General features: G+C 49.0%; 1 protein-coding gene across 1 annotated transcript; it reads left to right on the top strand.

Moving 5' to 3' along the window:
- Nucleotides 1–380: 380 nt before the first annotated feature.
- Nucleotides 381–4,296, top strand: NFKBIA (NFKB inhibitor alpha). Its single transcript, XM_058864585.1, has 6 exons — nt 381–966; nt 1,289–1,397; nt 1,909–2,119; nt 2,612–2,700; nt 2,818–3,078; nt 3,552–4,296. The coding sequence occupies exons 1-6, from the start codon at nt 743–745 to the stop codon at nt 3,624–3,626; spliced, it is 969 nt and encodes a 322-aa protein (XP_058720568.1). The 5' UTR covers nt 381–742; the 3' UTR covers nt 3,627–4,296.
- Nucleotides 4,297–23,547: the final 19,251 nt, after the last annotated feature.

Raw genomic sequence — 23,547 nt, 5'->3', positions numbered from 1 at the left:
TGGATGAGGGTCTTACCCAGTTGAAGATGTCCCTGCTCATAGCAGGGGGTTTAGCATAGATGGGCCTTTATTTTCTCCTAAGTTCTTGTTCAAAGGAATTCCATGCCATGGGAAAATGACAAAATGGGAAAAAAGCACAGAAACTCAGTGAGGCCAGAAATAGTTGCAATACAGGAAAAGAACCTTCTTTATAGAACCCTTCCAACCCAAATTATTCTGATTCTGTGATCCCGCAGCCCCTCACAGAAAACTGTCGGAATGTTGGGGGGATGCATGGTGCACTCAGAGCCAGCAGTGCCCGGCACTGAGGCACTCCTCCGCCTTCAAGGAGCCCCGAAGCGCGCAAGGAGCCCGAGGTGCAGTGGGACCCCGCGGGGAGGAGGCATCGGGAGCCCCAGGATCGGGCAGGGCAGGGTAGGGAAATCCCCCCGGGGCGCGGCAGGGAAGTACCGACGGGGACGCCGGAGAGGCGAGTACTTCCCCCCTGGAAAAACGCCAAGTTCCCTCGCGGCCCGGCCTCTTTCCTCCCCTCCGACGCCCCTTCTGGGCGGTCCGAACCGCTCCGCCCTCCCTTGCCAGCGCCGGCGGCGCCGAGCAGGACCAGACCCGTCGGTCGGGCTTTGACTGGCTGGAAATTCCCGTCCTCCGCGGCTCCTCCCCCGCAGAAATCCCCCGGCCGCGCTGTATATGCGAGGCGCCGCCGCCGCCGCCGCTCACTCGCAGCGTCCTCAGCTCCGCCGCCATGATCGCCGCCCGCCGCGCCGCCGAGCCGCCTGCCATGGATGGCTACGAGCACCCCAAGAAGGAGCGTCAGGGCGCCTTCGCGCTCGACGACCGCCACGACAGTGGCCTGGACTCCATGAAGGAGGAGGAGTACCGGCAGCTGGTGAAGGAGCTGGAGGACATACGGCTGCAGCCCCGCGAGCCGCCCGCCTGGGCACAGCAGCTGACGGAGGACGGGGACACGTAAGTGGGGGTCGAAGCCGGGGCAGGGGTGGCTCGGACACGGTGGGGAGCTCGGCACGACCGGTCCGGGACAGGATGTGCTTGCCGGCGGGGCGGCGCCGAGCTGGGCCGCGCCGGGAGGGAAGGGAGGGGGTGCGGAAAGTCCCTGGAGCGGCGCCAGGGAGAGGCGGCTCCCGCGGCCGCGGAAAGCCCCGGCCGCGCTGAAAGCCCCGGCTTGCGACACCCGCGCGTGACCCGGCCCGGCCCGCCCGGCGCGGGGCTCAGCGTGGCGTCGAGGGGGTTAACGCGTGTCTCTTAATTGCTCCTTTCTTCCCCCCTGCAGTTTTCTGCACTTGGCCATTATTCACGAGGAAAAAGCCTTGAGCCTGGAGGTGATCCAGCAGGCAGCCGGTGACCGGGCTTTCCTGAACTTCCAGAACAACCTCAGCCAGGTACTTTCACCTCGATAGCCCCAAATCCGGATCAGCCCCTGCCACGCCCACACACTCCCTCTGGGGAATTCCCCCAAAAAAGTCCCCCTTTTTTTTTTTTTTTTTTTTTTTGATTGATGGAATCGATTGAATCAAAGCCTGCGTTCAGGAAAGTCCCCAGCTGGCTCCAGCCAGTGTTGGTACAATGCTTCCTCTCCCCTGAGAGAGTGGTATTTAACGCCCACATTTTTCAAATATGATGCCATGGGTTGCATCCGTCTTTATGGAGATGTTAATGATATCCTTCATACCGACTGTTGGTTTATCTGGAGAGCCCGAAGTTCATCACTTCCAGATGAATGGGCAACAATACAATAACTTGGGAAGCTTAAAGAACTGAGTTTATGGGGCGTGCTTTTATGCTTTTATTTGTTGGCACAAATCACCAAGTGAACAAGAGGTCTGCTTGTCTACATGTTGCTGCCAAGTTCGTGGTGTAACTTACACTCTGCTTTTGCTCTTATGCTTGCAGACTCCTCTTCACCTGGCAGTGATAACTGATCAGCCTGAAATTGCTGAGCATCTTCTGAAGGCTGGATGTGACCTGGAAATCAGGGACTTCCGAGGAAACACCCCCCTGCACATTGCCTGTCAGCAGGGCTCCCTCAGGAGCGTCAGCGTGCTCACACAGTACTGCCAGCCGCACCACCTCCCCACTGTCCTGCAGGCAGCCAACTACAACGGTACGGGCACTCTCCTGAACAGTTCATCTTGGTGTGCTGCACTGCTGAGGGTTGGGTCAGTCTCCTGTGGATCTCAAAAGATCTCTGGAGAGGTGGAGAAGGATTTTTATGCATTTGAGAGTAGAGGAACCCAAAGCATACAGCAGTGTCTGACTTTTTTGAAATTGCACTGTCTTGTAGGCCTTTTCACTGTTGATTATAGTCTCTCATGGCTTTGAACTTTGCATTTTTAGTGAGCTCCTTTGCCCTGCTCCTCCTTTTTTTGTTTGTAATAAGATGCACTCAAACACCGGAATAAAGCCTCCAAGAAATCTTTCCAAAATCCAACCCTTTTATTCATACTGGAAGCTGGAAGCTCTTCTGGAGAACACCCTTTTGCCATTAATGAATTGCAAATTTAGATACCATCCTGGCTTGTCATCTTGACTTTCAAGTAATGATGACGCATTGAGTTAGATTTACTCAGGTTTTCCCTTTGTTTGTGTCTTTCAGGACATACATGTCTTCATTTAGCATCTATTCAAGGATACCTGGCTATTGTCGAGTACCTGCTGTCCTTGGGAGCAGATGTAAATGCACAGGTATGTAATGTGTACCATGAATTTAACTGAGTGGGGCTCTGTAGTCTTAAGAATCAACAGATATGACAATGGCTCTGCTTCTGCTAACGTGCCAAACCTTATGCTGTTTTCACACAGGAGCCATGCAATGGCAGAACAGCACTGCATTTGGCAGTTGATCTGCAGAATTCAGACCTAGTCTCACTTTTGGTGAAACATGGGGCAGACGTGAACAAAGTGACCTACCAGGGCTATTCCCCCTATCAACTCACCTGGGGAAGAGACAACTCAAGCATACAGGAACAGCTGAAGCAGTTGACCACAGCTGACCTGCAGATGTTGCCAGAAAGTGAGGATGAAGAGAGCAGTGAATCGGAGCCTGAGTTCACAGAGGATGAAGTAAGTATCTGTTTCCATTTTTACAAGAGAAGGGGGAAATCCTGTCCTGTACAGGGTATTTTTTGGTGTCACACTGATAGCATGCCCCAGTGACCTCTTGCTGTGTAACAGATGGGTATACCAAAGATTATGCTATCAACAGTCAGCAAAATGGCACATGGGGCAAGCATGCAAACAGAGTAAGAATAAAATGTAAAAAATAACGTGGGGGAATGGAGGTTAACTTCATGCAGCATGATTAACTGAACACAGAACCTCATGAGAGAAAATTTCAAGTTAGTGGGTGGTTTTCTCCTCCCTAGGATTTGTTTTGCTAACATTCTAGTTCTGCATTAAATGGCATATGTAACCATTTTGGTGTAGAAATTTTATACACTGCTGAAGTCTGGGCATGTAGAATTTGGCTGTTATCCCAGAGAGGATATGATACTTTAAGATTTTTGTATTAACATCATTTTGGCTTTTTCTTGCAGCTTATATATGACGACTGCCTTATTGGAGGACGACAGCTGGCATTTCAAAGCACAGATTTCCCTGAAAAGATGTGACTGTATACGTATGTATAGAAAAAGGACTGACTTTCTTCGTCTAAAAAGAAAGTCACAATGTGGAGAGAAAAAAGAGGAGGGAAATCCTGAGCTGCCCAGCAAGGAGAAAGAGCACATAATTGTAACAGGACAGTTCCAGGATCTCCCTTGTGTTTAAATACAGGAGTGGGATGTGTAACATCAGTACAGATACGTGATTATTCACACCACCTGATAAAGAGCCACATAGCCAGTCTTCTCAGCCCTGCGAAGATAACAGCACATCCAACCTGCCTGTTACAGGGAGCTTTCTTGTGGCATCAAGTACTACAGGGAACAAGTGTCCTTTTGTGGCAAGGTGGACTGATGCCAACACCCCTTCTAAGAGACTCTGTGTTCATTTGTGCTGGGCTGGTGGCAGTTCCTGTCCTTTCTGACTGACCTCAGCTGCTCTCAGTGGGGTGTCCCATGTGGAGGAGTCAGACCAAGGGACTGGTGCCCTCTTGGCTCTTAGGCAAAAGTAGCAATAATGTTAACTGCGGGCATTGGAAAAGTGTGTTTCACACTGTGTGTGTCATAATTGCTACACTTTTTAGCAACTGTATATTTTGTAAATACTGTACATTTTTTGTTTATAATTATTTTGGTACATGTAAGATATGTATTTATTAAAAAAAGTCAAATTACTGTACCTAGTCTGCGAAACTGTTCATTACCCACTTCCCTGAGATCGTGGGAATCTACCTGGTTTGCTTTTTAAGAAACGTTTAACACGTAGTAGCCCATTGGGGTCACATTTCCAGGGGTTTTGGGTGATTCACCTCAGCAGTGGTAAGACGTCTAAGCAGCTTGCAGCTCTCAGCCCTTCTGCTGCAGCTAATTTTGGAAGCAGACGTAGGTGGTGTTTCCTGCACCCGCTGCAACAGGCGGACTGTGGCGCTGGGATTCCCCCTCTTTTCCAGCACTGGGCTGCTAGCCCACTGGAGAGGGGATTTTAGGCTGGTTGTGGCAGCACCCACCCACCTGCCCTCATGGCACCTTTTGTTCCAGCTCAAATACTTTGCAACTCTTGCCAGGGGAGGCTGGAGGTTTGCAGCACAGCCCTGTGTCTGTTCACCTCTTGTTGATTGCCTGGCCCAGCTTCAGTTTGAACTTTGACCCCTTTGGAATTTCCAAAGGGGATTTCCACGGGAAGAGGGAACGCATCCTGGAAACGTGTGCTGCTGCCTTGCCCTCCTGAAATTCAGATGGGGCACCCCCACATCCCCACTGCAAGAGCTACAGCTGTTGTCCGGTTCATAGCAGTGAAGGATGTGGCTTTAACTGCTTCAGTTATTCCTCAAGTTTGTCCCCAGCATTCAGGCAGACAGAATCACTTTGCCCAAATTCTCTGCTGTACCTCATTATTTGCTGGCAGTGCATCACAATACCAGACTACTTTCAGTGACAGACTTTTTAGCCTGTTGTGTGTCCGTGTAAAAGATGGGTTGTGTAAAAGGTGACTGCGCCCTGTTTTTGTCCTACCCCATGGATGGAAACAGAGCAGCAAATCTGCTGACGCAGGATGATGGAGCTCTGCCAAGAGCTGGCCAGGGGCATTCTGTGCTGCTGGCACCTGGCCTAGCTCAGGCTGTTGGAGAATGCTGTGGCCCCAGGTTGCACAGGGACACCCATTCTTTTTTCTGTCCTGCTCTTCCCAAAGGGTTCCTGATACACAACCTGCTCTAAGGAGGGTTTGCTGGTATGAGGAAGAACACCGCAGGTGGCTGTGTGCTTCCTGATTTGCATGGGAGCCAAAGGCCACTGTGGAAAGGATGGTATAAAATTGTTATCCTGAGTCACTTCTATTTCCCTTCCACTCTCATTGCCCGAGCATAACCCAGGTATATGCACTGAAGCTTCCTTCTGGCAGACATGGCTACATCTGCATTGCAAACCTGCATTTTCCAGGTGTGGGCATGGATAAGAATCTTACCCTGCACTCTGACCAACCACTAACTCTGAACTGGGAGTATTGACTGTGGGAGTTTGCTCACTCACAGGTTTTTCACCAGCAAAGAATCCCAAGTGATTCCACGCTGGAAATAGAAAGGGCAACGTTCCACTTGCTACATTTCGGATTCCCCTTGTAAAATAGGAGTTGGAAATGCTGTCAAGGCCCTGCAGAGAGGCATTCACCAGCTGTAGTTATCAGTGGTCTAAAAGTCCTTGGGTATGTGGCTGGACCAGGTATGCAAATATTTAAATAGATACCATCAGAAGGCAAATACTTTTCATTTGAAGGCCAGAGGGATGAAGGAAAATACAGTTATCCGTAGTACCAGGCTGGCTTAGTAGTTTTGGAGGCAGTGGTACATTCTCTGCTGCCCACTGCAATATCTAGACAAAGAGTATCTAGAAAGGCACTGCTATAATCTTACAAGAATTCTGCAATGACTTAATAAATTAAGCAAATGTTTTACTGTACGAGGAAGTTTTGCAGGTAAACAAATAATTGCCAAAATACCACATGCTGGTTTTGCTGCTGTTTGCCTCCACCCATCATGCAAAAGTAACCATGTAACATATGTGGAGGAACCATGGGTAAAGCAAGTAGGACAGAGATTAATGTGAGAACGTGTTTGTTAGCAAAATAGGTTGGGACATGTTGTGTATTTGTGCATTGCTAATGCAGGATTACTCATTGGAGAGCTTTGCCTGTTCACTTGATGATATGGGAAGATTGTCCACTGTAGGCCATCCCCCTGGCACCCCCAGTTTTGAATATGTGCCCTTAAACTGCTGCATGTCCACCCTGTCTCCGCCCTTTCCACACATATGCCTCTAGAAAGATCTTCTGAGAGTGGTTTTGGTGATGAGCTGCCCTCATGCTGTCTTCTTGGCATTCTGGCAGATGTGTGGCACAGTCCCATTTGTAGGATATAGAGCAAGAACTCCTTATTCATTTATTCTTCCATCATCTCTTTTTCCTTATTCAGACAGCACAGCTGCTATTTGCAGAGCACACTACCTTGTTCTTGCTTCTACTGCCAGTGCCTCCCCACACTGGTCCAGGGTTTAAAATTCTGTCCCAGCACCTTTTCCACACGCCCTTTGTGGCTCTGCAAGCTTCAAGAGCATCCCTGCCACTGCAGATTGAGATCCCTTGAAGTTCAGATTTAGTTTCCTAACTGGTCCTCTCTCCATTAGCCTCTTCATCTTTCTCAGCCTGTGTCCTATGCTTTTATTGCCTTTGGCACTCATATCTGCTTTTGCCTGTTCCTTTTTCCCTTCCTCCCTTCCCGCATGCCCCCCCACCTTTTCACCTGCGACACCAGCTCATTCACTCGTCATTACATTACACAGCATGAGGTTACATTTTTTATTTTCCAGCTTTTCCCTGCTGCCCATTCTTGTAAATGTCTTTGATAATCCCGCAGGGATATTCCCATACTTCCTTATATTCCACACAAAGAAAAAAACTTCTCATTTCCTCCCACACCCTCTTCTTCCTCCTTGCATTCCTGCTCACTGTAGGCCTCCAAACTACAACCAAGATGCCTTCTTCAGTACCTTTCAGCTTTCTCAGCATCATCCCTGGACTTCTCAAGAACCTCAGGGTGGTGACAGATAAAATATAGACTGCCAGGGTGGTGATGCTGGACAGCAGAGCCCAAGGCCTGATTTTCCTCCTGGTAATTTAGAGTTCTTCCATTCCCTGCAGCTTTGGAAAGTGTAAAAAGCAAGGGCAAAAGGCAACCTTGCACCTAGAGACGTGCACAGGGAGGCTTTGTGCTCCCACTGGCTCCAGCACCAGCTTGATGTCTGCAGTCAGGAGCAGACCCCTTTCTCCATCCTTCCCTCCTGCTTGTTCTGCTGCTCTCAGGTTATGGTGCAGCACGCTCCTTGCACACATCTTGGGCTGCATGAACTGGCTGACAAACACTTGTGGGTGTCTCTGCTCCCCAGAGAGAGAGGGGTCTAACTTAGAGGCCTTAGCATTACTGTCTTCTCCTCCTTCAGCCCTTTGACATTAGGAAGGGATCCTTGTTGACTCCTTAGCATTTTACACACTGACAACTACAGGTCAAAGCAGGACCAACAGTGTTTATCAACCATGTGTCCAGCATGCAGCTGGTGGACACATCTACCTGCCTTCCTGGCAAGGACTTGATGCACCAGAAGGCAGCAAGGCCACCAGGACTCTTAACCTATCCCCAAGAGTGGCAGCCTCACTGCTGCTGACCTTGCCCCACAGCTTCAGTTCAGATTTGGATAAGCAAGAAGGTTGAGTGAGTAAAGGAAAGGGTGAAAGCAGAAAAAAATCCCAAGGAAAGACACTGTGATCTCCAGGGGGAGGACAAGTATAATTTGTTATTTGTTGTAATAGGAAATCTTCAATGATGGTGGACTCTGGGCCAGGCATGTCTGATTTTTTTGTGGAAGCTGAGCTCTGAAAATAATTAAGCATCTGATTGTTCCTAGAAGTAAGAATTGCAAAACAGAGTTCAGGGGTGGCAGGGAAGAATCTCTCATTGGACAAATGGCTACCCTCATTTCAGGGGGTGGAGGAAGGGCTTTTTCCAGCATTGCTGTGCTCCTAGCACCAGTGCCTGGCTGAAGAGTGAGAACTGCACAGTATCCCGAGGGATGAGGGAACAGGAAAATCCTGTCCCCTCCTGCCAGCCAGGACAGCACACGTGACCTGGACAGCTGCTGCACAGCCTCTCCCCTTCTCCAGCAGCTGTCTGTCACAGCTCTGGCATCTCTCACCTCCTTGTCCCTTCTCTGAAGCTTTAACAGGAATAAAAGGTTTCCTTTAAATGCTAGCATATTTATCAGGTCTTAATCCAAGAAGTTTATGCCCAGAGAGACTGAAACAGAAACTCCCCCTGATAAGGTTTGACTGCCTTCCCATGCCATGATCCAGTGCTCAGATTTTCCCAGGACTGCCTCCTCATCCAATTTTCCAAACAGGACTTTCCAGTCCTGTCAGAAGAGAGCTGGGATTTTCCCCGCTCACTCCTTTCTGCAGTTTTACCCTGTTCCAGTGGCCATGAACCACGGCACCAGGCTCCATTGCCTCTCCAGCTGCAGGAGTGCAGCCTCCTACCTGTTCACCACCAGCCCCAGGGGCTTCCTTGCTCTGAAAGAACAAGCCTGCACCCCTTTAGTTTAAATTATTTTCCCATTCACAGTTTTAGTTCAGATTAATTTTTCTGTGCATCTTTTAAGGTAAGATTTTCATCTCTCCAGCTGAAAGCACAATGTGAAAATACATGTACGGTTCAAGAAAGAGCCTTAAAACACAAATATTTTTAACATGCATGCACGCCTTGAAGGGCACACAGCTAAAATTACAGTGCAACATTTAACTTGGTTAATTATTATTCCTGGATTTCAGTAGCTTGAAGGAGAGGGAGTTTCCCAAGGCCCTGAAAAGGACTCTGAGTGCTGCTGCTGTGCTTCAGCAAGACTTTGTTCTCCCCGGGGAATGTGCAGGGGTCGGGTGAGAGGCAGCCCCCACGGAGCAGTGGGAAAAGAGAACCGGGCTGTGGTGTTTGCTCCTGCAGCGTGGGAGGACCCGTGTGCTGCTCTTCCTCTCTGCATCAGAAAAGAACACACCACGTCTCAGTCAAAGCTTGGCATGCATACTCAGCTGAGGGGGACGGAAAGTCAGTAAGGACGGCTGCCCAGCCTCTGAATGAAACCACCCTTTTCTTTCCATTTTTCCTAAGTGGATGGGTTTCCATTCCAGCATGCTTCAAGGCTGATGTTTCTGGATTTCTTCCAAAAACTTAGATCTGACCCCTGGCAGCACCTTCTCTGAGATGTTTTGCCCTAGCAAACAAACAAACAAGTCCTCCCCCAAGCTGCATGGAGGCTCCTTACCCCAGGCTGTGCCAAGCCTGCCTTGGGGAAAACACTCCCAAGGTGGGGATTTGAATCCCCCTCACCCTTTAGCACACTTGATCTCTAACTCCTCTCTAACAGTTTATGAACTAGGCTACTAGAGTAAAAAAAAAACAAAAAAAAAACCAAACAAACAAACAAACAAAAAAAACATTACTACACCATCCAACATCTTCCATCTGTCCATCCACCCCACATCTCTTAATGCTTCTGCCTGTGCAGGAGCTTGTCCAGCTTGTCCCCTGTCAGTAGCAAGCTGAAACACCTGGTGCTGGGCTTCTGGAATACCCCACAGAAGCAGGGGTTAGCTCTCAAACTGCTGTATCTCCTGCCCAGATAAGCACTTCAACCTATGGAAACTGAAATAATGGGGTGGGAACAGAGTTAACCCTACAGCTGTGTGGGAGGCTGGCAGGCTGCAGCTGCAGTCAGCCAGGTTCAAACTGGCTATCAAACAGAACAAGGGCTTGTTGAGCAACTGAAATGGCAAGAAGAAAACAGTGCCACCAGGACAGAAAAGCTAGGTGGGACCCACCAACAGCAGCACAAAAAGTCCACTGCTGAGGCAGTCTCATCCCCCCTCATAGCCCAGCCCAGCTGTAGCACTTTTCATACAGAAGTGCTTAAGGTTTGCCCACAGCATCCTCTCCTCTGACTCTGTCCCAGAGGAAGGGAGGTGAGCAGGTGCAGGGAAGGCCAGGACTCCAGGATGTCTGCCTTCCTGCCCGGGGTGATGACACAAAAAGCCAGTTTCTCTTCTCCACACAGCTGGACTGCCAAGGTGATCTGATCACCCACTTCCCCCCACAAGACACTCCTGTATCTGAGGGACTCGTAAAGCAAGGAACTGATAATTCTGTTTCCTTTTTCAGAGAAGTCCACGCAAAGCAGAAAAGGGAAACCATGCCATTTACTTGGTAGCTGGGTTCCTTCCATGAGCTGTTGCAGGGACACAGTGGCATGACCAAGCAAGCCTACCTAGGCATGGCGCCCTGGGAAGCCTCTCCCTAAAAACTGAGGGGAAGAAGGCTGAGGACTGAGCTGCATCCATGCACCGTACAAAATTAGAGCATCTCATTAGAGCACATGGCAGCTCCATGCCACAAGTAGGACCACAGACATTTCTTCCAAAGACATGTGTGTATGTGTAGAAGATGTGAGTACAGCTGCACTGTGAATCCTGGGAATGAGCATCAATATCTCCAGATTTTCTGCTTCAAATTTAAGAACACGTAGAATGATTCAAAATAGCCAGGTTTTGGGGTTTTCTTCTGCTTTGAAAAGGAAATCACAGAATGACAGAATATGCTGAGCTGGAAGGGACCCACAAGGATCATGAATCCCAGTTCCTGGCTCTGCACAGGAACATCCCCAAGAGTCACATCATGTGTCTGAGGGTATTGTTCAAACACTTCTTGAACTCTGCTGGGCTGGTGCTATGACCACTGCCCTGGGGAGCTGTTCCAGTGCCCAGACACCCTCTGGGGAAAGAAGAAGCTTTGTCTAATATCCAACCTAACCCTCCCCTGACAAAACCTCAGCCATTCCCTTGGGTCCTGTCCCTGTCATCACAGAGCAGAGATCAGGGCCTGCCCCTCTTCTTCCCTTCACAAGGAAGTTGTAACTGCGATGAGATCTCCCCTCAGTTTCTTTTTCTCCAGGCTGAAGAGATCAAGTCACCTCAGCTGCTCCTTATACGGCTTCCCCTCCAGAGCTTTCACCATCCTTCTGGCCCTCCTCTGAACACTCTGTCGTAGCTTAATAGTTTTCTTAACTTGTGGTGCCCAAAACTGCCCCAGCACTCAAGGCGAGGCTGCCCCAGCTCAGAGCAGAGCAGGACAATCCCCTCCGTTGCCCAGCTGGCCATGCTGTGCCTGATGCACCCCAGGACAGGGTTGTTCCTCCTGGCTGCCGGGGCACTGCTGGCTCATGTTCAACTTGCCACTGACCAGGACCCCCAGGTCCCTTTCCACAGCACTGTTCTTCAGTATCTCATCCCCAGTCTGTACATCCAGGGATGCCCCATCACAGTGCAGAATCTGACTTTTTTCCTTTTTAAACTTCATGTGGTTGGTGATTGCCCAGCCCTGTCATTTGTTGAGGTCTCTCTTCAGGGCCTCCCTGCCTTCAGGGAAGTTCAACAGCCCCTCCCAGTTTTGTATCAACTGTAGATTTGCTCTGTATCCCTTCCAGTCCTGCATCCAAGTCACTTAGGAAGATACTGAAGAGCACAGGGCTGAGGATGAAGCCCTGCAGAACCCCACTAGTGACAGGTCCCCAGTCTCATGTCACCCCATCCACTGCAACCCTTTGTGCCTGACCTGTGAGCCAGCTGCTCACCCATCCCATGATGTGCTTATCCAGCTGTGTGCTGGACATTTTGTCCTGAAGGATTCTGTGAGAGACAGTATGGAAATCTTTACTGAAACCCAAAAGGATTATATTAACTGGCTTCCCCATATCAGCTGGGTGGGTTACCTTGTCATAAAAGGAAATCAGTTGCAACAAGCAGAACTTTCGTCTCACAAAGCCATGCTGGCCAGTGACTGCATTGTCTTTCAGGTGTTTTCCAATGGTGCCCAAAATAATATCCATAACTTTTCCAGGCACTGAATTGAGACTGACAGGCCTGTTTTTTACAGGGTCCTCCATCTTGCCCTCCAAAATCAGGACAACATTCACCAAATTCCAGTCAGCTGGGACCTCTCCAGATTCCCAAGACTGCTCAAAAATCATTGAGAGAGGTTTTGTGATGACATCAGCCAGCTCTTTGAGGATTCTCAGATTAATCCCGTCAGGCCCCATAGATTTTTAAGGATCCAGCCAGAGCAGCAGATCCCACACAATTTCAGGGTTGACTGGGAGTTGATCATTCTCACAGCCCTGGTTCCTCAGCTCAGGGCACTGAGACCCCCTCAGTCTGTCATCTGTTTTGAAGGCAGAGGCAAGGAAAGTGTTAAACACCTCTGCTGTGTCCATGTCCTTATTTGTGAGGTGACCATCCTCACCCTGGAATGGGCTGATGATGTTTCTATGCTGCCTTTTGTCATTAACATATTTTAAAAAACTCTTTTTATTGTCCCCCACAGTTCTGGCTTCAGCTCCAGCCGAGTTTTGTCTGAGTAAGTAAATTTTCTCCCTATGCTGGCAAGCAATATTTCTGTGCTCTTCCCAAGTCACCTGACATTCTTCCACTGGGCATACACCTTCTTTTTCCCCTCATTTTCAAGGGAAGATTCCTGTTCAGCCAAGCTGGACTTCTGCCTTACCTCCTTAACTTCTGACATTTCCTGCTCCTGTGCTCTTAGGAGGTGATGTTTAAAAAGTGACCAGCACTTATGGACCCCAGCACCTGCAAAAACATTTTCCCAGAGAACTTTACTTGCTAATACCCTGAGCAGCCTGAAGTCTGCTCTGTTCATGTTGAGGTGTTGCTGGCACTTTTCCTCCTGTCAGATGTTTTGTTCTGCTTTGTTTCAGTAAGAAGCAATGAATTTAAAAAAAAATATGTAAGACTAAAACCATATTGATTCCCAAGTGAAACAGATTACTTCTTTAGACTCAGAAAACAATAATTTTTAATTTTTTTTTTTCTTACTCATTGGAAACTTCAGATGTTTGTTTTCTCACTCACCTGAAAAATATTTTCTCCTAAGCTTTTGTGATTGCGACATAGTAGAATCTCCTTCCTCTCCCACTCTTTTCCTGAGTCGTGTGAACTAGGCATAGCTCCATCCTGGAGTTTCACATGCCATCTCTGAAAAGCCAGCCCTCAAATTTGCATCGAATTACCATCTATATAACAGCTGTTAAACACATGCTTTCATAGGGGCAGATCTTCATTCAGCTTTAGAGCTAGCAGCCTTCCATCAGGTCTGCTTGGCTCTGCTTTCTCTCACCCTCACACCCCTCCTCACCCAGGTACATCCTATTCCCTCTAACCATTGACTCTATCTCTTGGCTGCTTTAAATATACCTGGAAGAAAACTCACTTATTGGAGGTGGTATTTTCAAAATTGATCCCAAGGGCACTTTTATGCTGAAGGTTTTGCTGAAGTGTCAAATGTACAGCTTTTGGATGGTAGACAGATGCTGATTCTGACACCGACCACTGTCCTGTCACTGGATATTTTGCCCATGACTTAGACCATATCTGGAGACTGATTCAACCCATGGTGTGATGCCAGTGCACATCACCCAGGGAGTGTTAGGTATTTCCCATGCAGAGGCTTTCATTCAGCAACAAAGCAAACACAGCTCAGTGTGTCCTCTTCCTGGAGGCAAGTCCCTGGTGTTGTAAGCACATTCATCATGAAACACCACCACGGACAGCTTCTCAACATCCCTGTAAGAAAAATGTTATCTCTGCAGCTACTCTGTTTCACTGAATTTACAACTGTCAATAGAAACTGCTGTTCCTTGTAAGCACAGGATAAAGGCAGATCTGTGTAGACTTATTAATAATTTTGCTAAATGGCACATGAAATACCACCTACATCTCCAATCCCAGAGATTCTGAGTCCCGTCTCTGAGAACACCAAGAAAACAACTTGGGAGCAGTCTCCCTTTAGGCCGTGGCCAGCCTTCCACCCGAGCTGAGGTGTGCAGGCGAACCAGTGAGGATGACGCTGCTGGGCAGGGTGCTGGCAGTGCCACAAATGGTCCTGCCTCTCAATGATTCCCATATGCCTGCCTGTTGGTGATGCAGGGAGAGCTTTTAAGCCAGGCTGGGTCTGTCCCTGTCCCAGACAGAGGTGAAGATCGGTGCATGCTGCTGTGTGCCACCACAAAGGGGTCTTTTCAGACTGAACTGAAAAGCAAGTATGCCCTAGTGACAGGACAGACTTTTTTATCACATTTCAATCACTGCTTAGCCCAAAGAGCAGTGCTGTGACACATGCTTCACTGAAATTACAGGTGGGCCCAGCTGCTGTTTGCTCCTGGTGGCAGCTGAGTCTTCATACAGGACCAGCCATTGGATACAAGTGCTCCTGACATCAAAGCCTGTGGTCAGGGCAGGATATGTCCCCTCAAGTGACTGGCATTCCAGGCCCTATTCCATCAGCTGTAGAGGAGTGACCTCTGTAAACCACAGTAAGAAGTCAAAGACAAGATGTGTGAGATCAGTGAAATGTACAGAGTATGGTCCCACTTCACCTCATCAGTCTGTCACCAGAATGTGAAAATCCAGAGTTCAAGGGCATGATGCACCTACAGTGGATGTAAACAGTCATGACATTCAGAAGCAAGTAAGCTACAAAATGAGAGCAAGCCCTGCAAAATGTCCCCCTTTGAAGGGTTAAAGCTTTCCTTATGCTTTTAACCTCCAGTGAGTGGAGTAGTTCATCTCCCCTGAACTGAGCCTCCAAGAGAACTTCAGACAGGAAAGTGCAAGCCGGTGCAGTGATGGAGCTGCTTTGCATGGAATTTCATTTTAACTCTTTTTTTTTTTCTTTTTTTTTTTTTAAGAAGTAGAGGTTAGAAAAAGAAGCAGTGGCGATACATGCAAATATCTGCAAGGCATCAAAGCTTCAGTGGGGAACCTGCTTAGCCCTGTGGTCCCTGAAATGTATGGTTGTGACATATATGATTGACATAAATTTTGCTGCAATGAGTGACTGCTCCCCTGGATGCAAAGTTAAGTGCCTTTATCCCATCAACACCAGTTGGCATTTTTTTGACTCCTGCTCAGGCAGGATCGAAGAATGTCCATGAAAGAGAGAGCTTGATGTGCCTGGCTGCCTTGAAAGTGTAGAAGGAAGAGGAAATTGTTTGAACCGTGTGTGTGTGGCATGAGCTGCATCAATCTGCAGATAGGATGATTCTTCTCATATGTGGTGCAACAGCTACATCAGTCTCTCTCCCTCTTACAGCTGATAGCTAAATAATTTCTTTCAGAGCTGTAATCACATACCCAATGAGCTGGCACCTGCATAAATCCAGAGCATCTCTCTTTTGCTAACTAGCAACCTGCTGTGCCCTCTGTCCGTATGCAGCACCTCACAGAACTCGTGTACAGTTCCAGACACACTGCTGGCACAGTTTTGAGAGTCCCCAGAAAGGGCCTCTGCGAGAGCTGTGTGCTTCCAGCGCCTGCCAACCAGGGCTGCAGATGTCTCCAGAGAAAACCTCCCTTTGAGAAGCCAGGACAGAACAGGCTGATCAATACCAAAGGAATGAGGGAGAGGGAAAGAAATGTTTTTGCTAGCAAACAGCCAGTAATTTAAATTAGGAATTGCAATAACAGCAGTGAGTCTGACCGAATGTGGTATTAGCCACTTAAAATACTCACAGTATAAATGTTCTAAACCCCCAATGGGAAAAGCAAGGTACAGCTAGTCCGTGATTTATGCTGCAGCACAGGAGGATTCAGTCTGCTCCTTAACACCACTGAGGACAATGAGAAAGGAAAACATAACCTGTCCTCTGAAGCACCTTGTAGTAACAAGTGGCACAGACGGGCAAAGGCCAGGTCTGGCTCCAGCTCTCCCATTCATCATGTGTGTGATGGGCCAAAGCCACTGCCATCCCATCCAGCTCTGCTGCTCCTCATCCAGGCAGGCTGCATGTGCATCTTAGGGCACCATAAACCAGCAGACACAAAAAGTTGCTGTAGGACATGGAGTCACAGCCCACACAAGCTTCTGGCCTGCAGCTTCTCTGCCCCAGCTTTGGGCTGCAAATTCCCCAGGGCAGGGACTGCCTTTAAATAGGTGTTGCAGGAGGTGTTTCCCAGGGCAGGTGCTGCCTGGGGCATTTGTGCTACCTGTCCTCTCTTCTGCAGAGCCATGAGGAACATGACCTGGTAAAACCATCAGCTGCAGTGTTAAAGCAGCTGCAAGCATACCAGCTTTGGTTTCTGCTGGGACCGGAGAGATTTGGGCTGTTGTCTGTGCTCTGGGCCTCCCTCGCGTGCTTTAGGCTCTACTAAATTACCAGACTTCCTCCAGTGGTGTGCAATAAGCTAAGGTGAAAGGCCCTGAACACCAGCAACCAGAGCTATGTGGAAATTCAGGAGGATTTCTTGCTGGCATGGCCCCTGTGGTATGACAGGTTTCACCTTTGCTCAGCTTTGCTGGCAGAGGCACCCCATGCAAATGCTGTTCTCTAAGCTTTCACACAAGGGACTTTCAAAGGGTTCATGCTCTTCAGAAAAAGATGTATAGGATCAGATTTTCCTATGGCCCCCTAAGTAATTTTATTAATCACCGGGACAAATCTCAAATGTCTTTCAACATTGAGAAATTCCACTTAATCACAATCTGCCCTGCTACGACTTTCTCGGCATCAGATGGAGAAAGAAATGATGCAGCAAGGACCTTAGTCACACTAATGCTGCTTCAAGGCTGAGCTGGGGAATGGGACATGAATCATCTTTGCCTTTTCTTTCTTTTAAGGGAAGTACAGAAGACGGCTGCTACTCTGAGAGTAAAACACATAAAGCAGTGACAGGTCTTCCTGTTTCCAGCTCCTGCTGTGCTCTCCTTCCCTGCACTTAGCTATATCTACCAAAGAAGCCCACCCATCTCTCTTTCAAGCTACACCTTGGAGATTTGTTTACCACATCTTAGCAAGTGCAGAGCCACACTGAGCAGTTGTCCAGAACCAGCTGGCAGAGGGTATTGCAGGATATTTTCCAGACAATCCAGTTCCTCCTTACAGAAAACTTTTCTGTGTGTACAGAGGCAAAAGGGCAGCGGGATGTGGAGCTGGGAGATAAAAGACCAGCTCCTTGGAAAGGTGTAAGCATGACAATAATAAGAATTGCATGCCCTCACTTTTGTGTGCCTGCCAGCTTGCAGGAGTTCGCTGGGCACATCTGCTGCCCAGAGCATGGAGCAAGAGGCTGCCTACACAAGCAGAGGGGAATGTCAAGGCCAGAAGTGCACACTCAGCTTCGGGCTGGCCAGCACAGCAGGGAGAAAGAGGTGACTCAGGATCAGAGGTCATGACAGATCTGTTCTGTGAAAAATGTTTTCTGTGGCCTCTACTTTTGTGCCCCTGATCTGAGGCACGCAGAAAGAAGTACACACTAGGACAGCAGACTGTCCCTTTCCCATAACAGAATAACTGAGCAAGGCTTGCTCCAAGGTACTGTAATATAGGGAGCAGAAACCTGCATAGAAGGAGAGAGAGCAGGGGGAAACAGGTGGAATATTTTGCCCCTCTCTCATTTACTGGAAAATGCATAACCACAATTCCCCATGGGTGCAGTCCCTTAGGAGAGGAAACATATCTTGCTAGAAGAATTCAGCAATCTAGGTATGCTTTGAGCAAAACTTAAAGGTGACACTCAGATGAAGAGCTGGAGCTGAACTCTAACATTCCCCCCACCACTTCAGCCTGCTCCTGCCCTATGAAACATGAAGATCTTCTAGGGCAGGCTGCACAGCACGTCAGCCATGGCTCCCTGCCCAAGCACCCGGGAGCTGCAGCCCTTGCCCCTGCAGCTGGCAGCCAGGCACTGCTGGGCCTGCCTCTGCAGGCTGCTGAAAAGCTAGATCCCACACAAGGCTTGGGCTCTGTGGCCAAGCAAAGCATGTGCCTTGCTGCAAGCAAGCTGGGTCATGGTTTGCTGCAAAAAGCCCACAGTGCATTGCTATGGAGAAATCCCAGCAAGGTGCTTGGGCTGGCAGGGGTTGCCCTATTTCTGTTTGGGGTTTCCTGGCCTGACATAAAGGTTCCTGTGCTGAGAGAAGCTGTACACATGTGGTATGTTTGGCAGGTTGTACTCTTGGGCTCTTGGCACACGAGGGGACAATCTGCCCAGTACAGCCAGGGCACAGCAGCTGCACTTCGTGCAATCGAGAGTCCAGGATTTCCAAACACTCAGGTGACTGGACACAGCTGCTGTTTTGCTGGAGTTGCTCAATGTCAGCTCAGGGTTACTGGACTGTGCTCAGTGGATCTCATCCAGGGAAAAGGTCAGAGGAATCCTTCCCTGCAGGTTGCCTGCCAAGGATGGACTGAGCCCTGGTTTGGATAAAAAAGTGCAACTAATTCAGCAGCATGGTCTACACATTGAATAGCTTGTCATTAATTTGGGCACAGCTTTCCAACCTTTCTATACCAGAATAAAGCCACCTCCCTATACCACGGACCATCAGGCTACTGACTGCTCTTGGAAAGACACCTGTAGGGACACAGAGTAATGCCAGTGCATGGAGACAGGCATCCATCCAGCCTGCAGAGTTACCTACAAGGACACACAGCTTCCAGGGTATGCTTTTGCTGTTTCAATCCCAATGATCTCCCTCTTTCTCTCAGCTCACTACCACCTTGGAACAGCCAGCCATGTCCACTCCTGGCTTCTGACAGCTGGCACAAGTTCCTGTGCAAAGCAGGTTTCTCAGCTCACTGAACCCTTGTGTGTTGTTTGATTAGATTTAACAACTTGGAGGTGATAAACTGATCTGTTCCTTGAAGCCTTGCCACAGGAGCTGGCAGCCTCTACTGGCCACCAGAGACTGCTCTGCAGGAAGGGACTGCCAGAAGTTACAGGAGCAGGGAAGCCCCTGGCAGGAGATACTGCAAGAACATCAGCATCCAGGATGTGGTGACAGGTTCCAAGGTCGCTCACCTCCGTCAGCCCCAGCATGTTTACCTGTCAGGCACTGCAGCAGCCACACGTGTTCTCTGGGCACTTGCTCAATGCGAGAATCAAAGCTGTGCTTGGGGCCATCTGAGCTCATGTGATTGTACTGAAAAACAGAAGCCTCATCCTCGCAGCTGAGCAAACCCACAATTAACATCAGGGATGATCAAGCTTGGGCACACATGGAGCCACTGAAGGTGCTGCTCACACTGCTCTCCATGCTGCAATTGATTTTTCAGCCAGGCTATTGCAAGCTGTGTCAGGGTTACATGAAGAAAACGCTGTGTTACATAAAGAAAACAGCTCATTGAGCAACAGGCTGAGTTTGACACCTAATAAGGCCACCCCAGTCACCAGCCCAGAGGTCTTTCCAGTATGGTGTGTTGTCTTCAGCCATGACCAGTGCTGGAAAGGCTGGCATATAAATAACCTCACCATCACTTGGGCTCTTGGGCAATTACATAGTTCAGGCCTGTGCATGATGCTTCTGCCCATGTTGGTGTCTATCTTAACTACCCAACAGCAGGAGAACTAAGAGCAATATAATCCAGTCCCAGCTGGGGCTCATGCTGCAGGGCCGACAGAAGGGCATTCTAAAGTACCACAGGAATACAGCAACTATTTCATCCCAGCATCAGGAAAAAATACTTTCTGTCCAGGAGTGGAAATGGGCACTTGGGCATGGATACCAAAAGAGATTTCAAACCCTAAATCAGGATGCCGTGAAAAGGCCATGGATACAGGCAGTGAAAGCCTGTATCCAAGGCCAGCACCTGGAAAGTCTGTGCTCCACACCTCCTGCAGTATGGACAGCTCACTAGTGGCTTTTCTCTGGGCTTGGAAGCGCCTGAAGAGTCAGGGGTCTGCATTGGTGCTTGCCTCTCCCAAGGACAGGACTTCTCAATGGGCCCACCCAAGGACTACTAGATCTTTAGTCCCTCCTGGCCAAGCAACCTAAGCCCATACTCTTGCACTCTGTTCCTGTCCCCATGCCACTGTCCTGAATCTCTGGCATTAGGGAAGAAAAGGAGACAGCATGGCCCCTCTTCTCACTCTCTCCCCTGCAGGGAGGTCAGGCCTCATTTCCACAGAAATGTGCCTGCCAGCCTTTGCACTGCAGTACAGGACACCCCTTTCTCATGTGGATTCCCTAGCTGAAAGTTTATTATGTTCACCTGGAAGAGTGTTACTTTTGGCATATTTCAGGAGGAAAAGAGGAAGGCTTTGAGAGCCAGTGCTGTTCACACCAGACCTGAGGAAACAGCCAGCTCCAGCCAGCTCAGGAGTCTGGATGTTAGGAGAGGCAGGTGTCCCAGCAGAATCTGTAATTAGAGCTTCCAGCTAACCTCCTTGGCTAAGCACCTCTGCTTGGCACAGAGCTGCTTTGGTTTTGGCCCCTTGTGCAACACAGGACATGGCCTGCTGAGCCCCACTTTGCAGGTGGAAGAGCTGATGACCCTGGTCTGTCTGGCTGCCACAGCACTCATATCACAGCTAGCAGAGAGGATTGCATGAGTTTTACCCTAGTTCAGTTCAGGCAGAACCAGCCAGAGTGCCTTAATTTAAATTAACCTGTGTAATTTTGCCCAAAGCAAGTAGAGGGAACTGCACTCTAGTTACTCCACCTGCCATCTGAGAGGAATCAACCTCCAGTGGGAGGGGTGAGAGCAGGAAGACCAAAAACCTCTTCCACAGCTGGGTCTAGAAGCATAGAAGTCCTTGTGGCCCAAACCATGCAGGAAAACCCTCCTAAAAATCCAGGACAGGAAGGAGCAGCAAGTCTTCCTAGCAGCCTCCTGAGACTTTTGCTGAGCCTAGAAGAAAGGAGAGGTGGATTTTGTGCACTTTCCATATAAAAAGACATAGAGGGCTTTGAAGGCTTATCATGGGAATGAACAAGAGAAGCCAGTAGGAGAACTTGGGAACACAGAGCAGGTTGGAGGTAGGAGAGGGGCCCCCTCAGATGAGCAATCAAGGTCAGGAAGACAGAGGGAAACAGATGTGGCCATGCTGGGAGATGGGGCTGCCATGAGAAACTGCCAGGGAAAACAGCAACTTGCACAACCAAGTGTATGCCCGACTGAAATAGAGAAAATCAAGAAAGTGAGAGGAGTCTGCTGGCTCTCAATGCTTTACCATGGTAAACAGAAGCATCAGTTTTCAGTCCCCTGCAGGCCCTGTGGCCACCCAACTTTAGGGAGGAGAGGAGCAGCAAAGCTGTCCCAGTGCAGGGGTGTTGCTCCTGGTCACGTACAAAGGCTCACCTTGCAAACAGGCATGGCTCCAGGTAGGCAGGCACTGAGCTCCAGGGCTGGCCCTGAGCCAGAGGAGCCACAGCTGCCCTCAGCCTGCAAGGAAGCAAGGCTGGAGAGGAGGAGGTGGGGCACTGGAAAGAATGCCAGCTGCTTGATGGCAGTGCAATCACTTAAACCTGCTGTTCTCACCTTGGGAAATTCCATGTTCCTTCCACAAATGAAACGTTCCTTTTGTAAGCTTGTTTTGGTGGGGCTCCTGCCTCCACCCAGGCTGTATAAACAAAACCAGCACTGAAAGTAAAAGTACCTGTCCTACACTATCTGCAGGGCTCCCTTCACTTCTTATGTTAACTGTGGTGTGACAGCCACCCTCCATTTCCTCAGTAACGTGCACAGATAAACCTTTGCGATGTGAGCAGCACGTGCCATCCCTCGTGGGTCCTCTGAGTGACGGCTGACATGTCCCAAATCACCTGCTGACAGGTAGGTGTCCTGGTGACTCAGCTCCCATGACCTGTTGTTGCTCATCAAAGAGAGCTTCACCACTTCCACTCTATCTAAGCCAGCAAGGCAAGTGTTTGAGCTGATCTTTCTTCTCTGCTTTATGGATGCTTTGTGTCATAGCAGAGCTGCCAGTGCCCTTCTTTATTCCATTTCCTTAGAATGAAGAGAGCTACAGGATTTGCCATGAAGTCACTGTAAACATTAACATGCTGAACTGAACACAAGCACGGCAGATGAGCTGTGAGGATGAAGATCCAAATACTGAAATGGGAAAAGATCCCACTTTGAAGGACCAAAATCAGATGCCAGTGTGGAATTGCTATGAAGCAGCCAGACAAAACTTGGTTTTGAGTGTTGCTACATTGACATTGCCCACAGCAGCTATGAGAACCCAGGAAAGCTTCCCAGCGAGGGTTGGGGTTGGGAGCAGAAACACAGAAACTGAGCATGGGGAAAGGCAATTAATTGTCAGGCTGCCAGAGCAGATCACGGCAAAGAGGTACAGCTGAAGACTTTGCCTGAAATGGTTATCATCACAGCAAAATTACACCTGGATCAAGCTGATGCAATTTCTAGCTGGGTGTTCTGGATTTCAGTGTAAATGAGTGTGCCACACAGATAATTTTTTTGTTTGTTTGTGGGGGGGGATGTTTGTTTGTTTTGTTTGGGGTATTTTTATTTGGTTGGGGGGGGGGGTTGTGGGTCTTTTGCTTTGTTTGGTTCGGGTTTGGTTTTTTTGGGTTTTTAGTTTTTTTGTTTGCTTGTTTATGGTGTTTGGTTTATTTCTCAGAAAGGGGTGCGTTTCCTATGGTCACTTGCAACAAACATCTCCTGCTCTTGGGTTTGGAAGGAAGAGACTAGGGAGAAGGCAGGACTTTCTCTTGTGCTTGGGAACAGCCAGAAGTATCATCTTTCTGTCCTCACTCTCTTTTTCTTTCTTTTGCTTTGTGTGTGGCTGGCTGCTGCAGGAGCTGTTGTTGCAGCTCCCATGGAAGACTACAGCAATGGAGCTGTGCCAGAGACAAGCCACTCATTTGGCCAGGACTGTGGTTTTCTGGGGAATCACCCAGACCAAAGGAAACACAGTGCACCTGATGACTCTTATTAAAGAGTTTCTCACTTCCCTAAGGCAGGCAGACACTGTCCTCTGCCACTCTCAGTCCAAGCTAGGGCCAAACTGCCTGGCCAGGAGCAGGATGCTCCCATGCCCACTGCACTGAGGTGTCTCCAGGCAGGTGAGAGGAAAATCACTCGCTGCTTAATAAGGCACATAAGGTGCCTTATGCCATTTTCTGCTTCATATGAACTTTCCTAAGGCTACTCTCATCCACTTTCATAATGAACCAAGTAGAAAGGACTGCTGGGACCTGAGTTCCACTGAGGGGTGCAGCCTCAGAGGGCCACAAGCTAATTGGAAGGTCAGTGACAATCAGCTGTGCTCCCCACCCTAGTCCCATTTAACCCCTCTGTAGCACCCTGCTGCTCTGAAGCACGGCAGAAACAGAAGGTTTGGTCCATGAGCTGAGCCATCCTTCCCCTGCTCCAAGTATCTGTTGGGATCTCTCCCACTCATTTGCCTGGAGAAGGAAACACTTGAGGATGTTTCCAACAAGCCTGCAGGACCTGGAAAACACACACATCTGTAAGTCAGATTGGTTATTTAGGAAAAAAGGATTAAAACCAATCCCAAGGGAAC

This window comes from Poecile atricapillus, chromosome 1 (assembly GCF_030490865.1).
Source record: "Poecile atricapillus isolate bPoeAtr1 chromosome 1, bPoeAtr1.hap1, whole genome shotgun sequence".
Lineage (NCBI taxonomy): Eukaryota > Metazoa > Chordata > Aves > Passeriformes > Paridae > Poecile > Poecile atricapillus.
This window is presented reverse-complemented; position numbering and strand designations above follow the sequence as displayed.

Coding starts and splice junctions, on each gene's coding strand:
- NFKBIA (XM_058864585.1), top strand. CDS start 743: ATGATCGCCGCCCGCCGCGCCGCCGAGCCGCCTGCCATGGATGGCTAC. Junction 967..1,288: donor CTGACGGAGGACGGGGACAC/GTAAGTGGGGGT, acceptor TCCCCCCTGCAG/TTTTCTGCACTTGGCCATTA. Junction 3,079..3,551: donor CTGAGTTCACAGAGGATGAA/GTAAGTATCTGT, acceptor TTTTTCTTGCAG/CTTATATATGACGACTGCCT.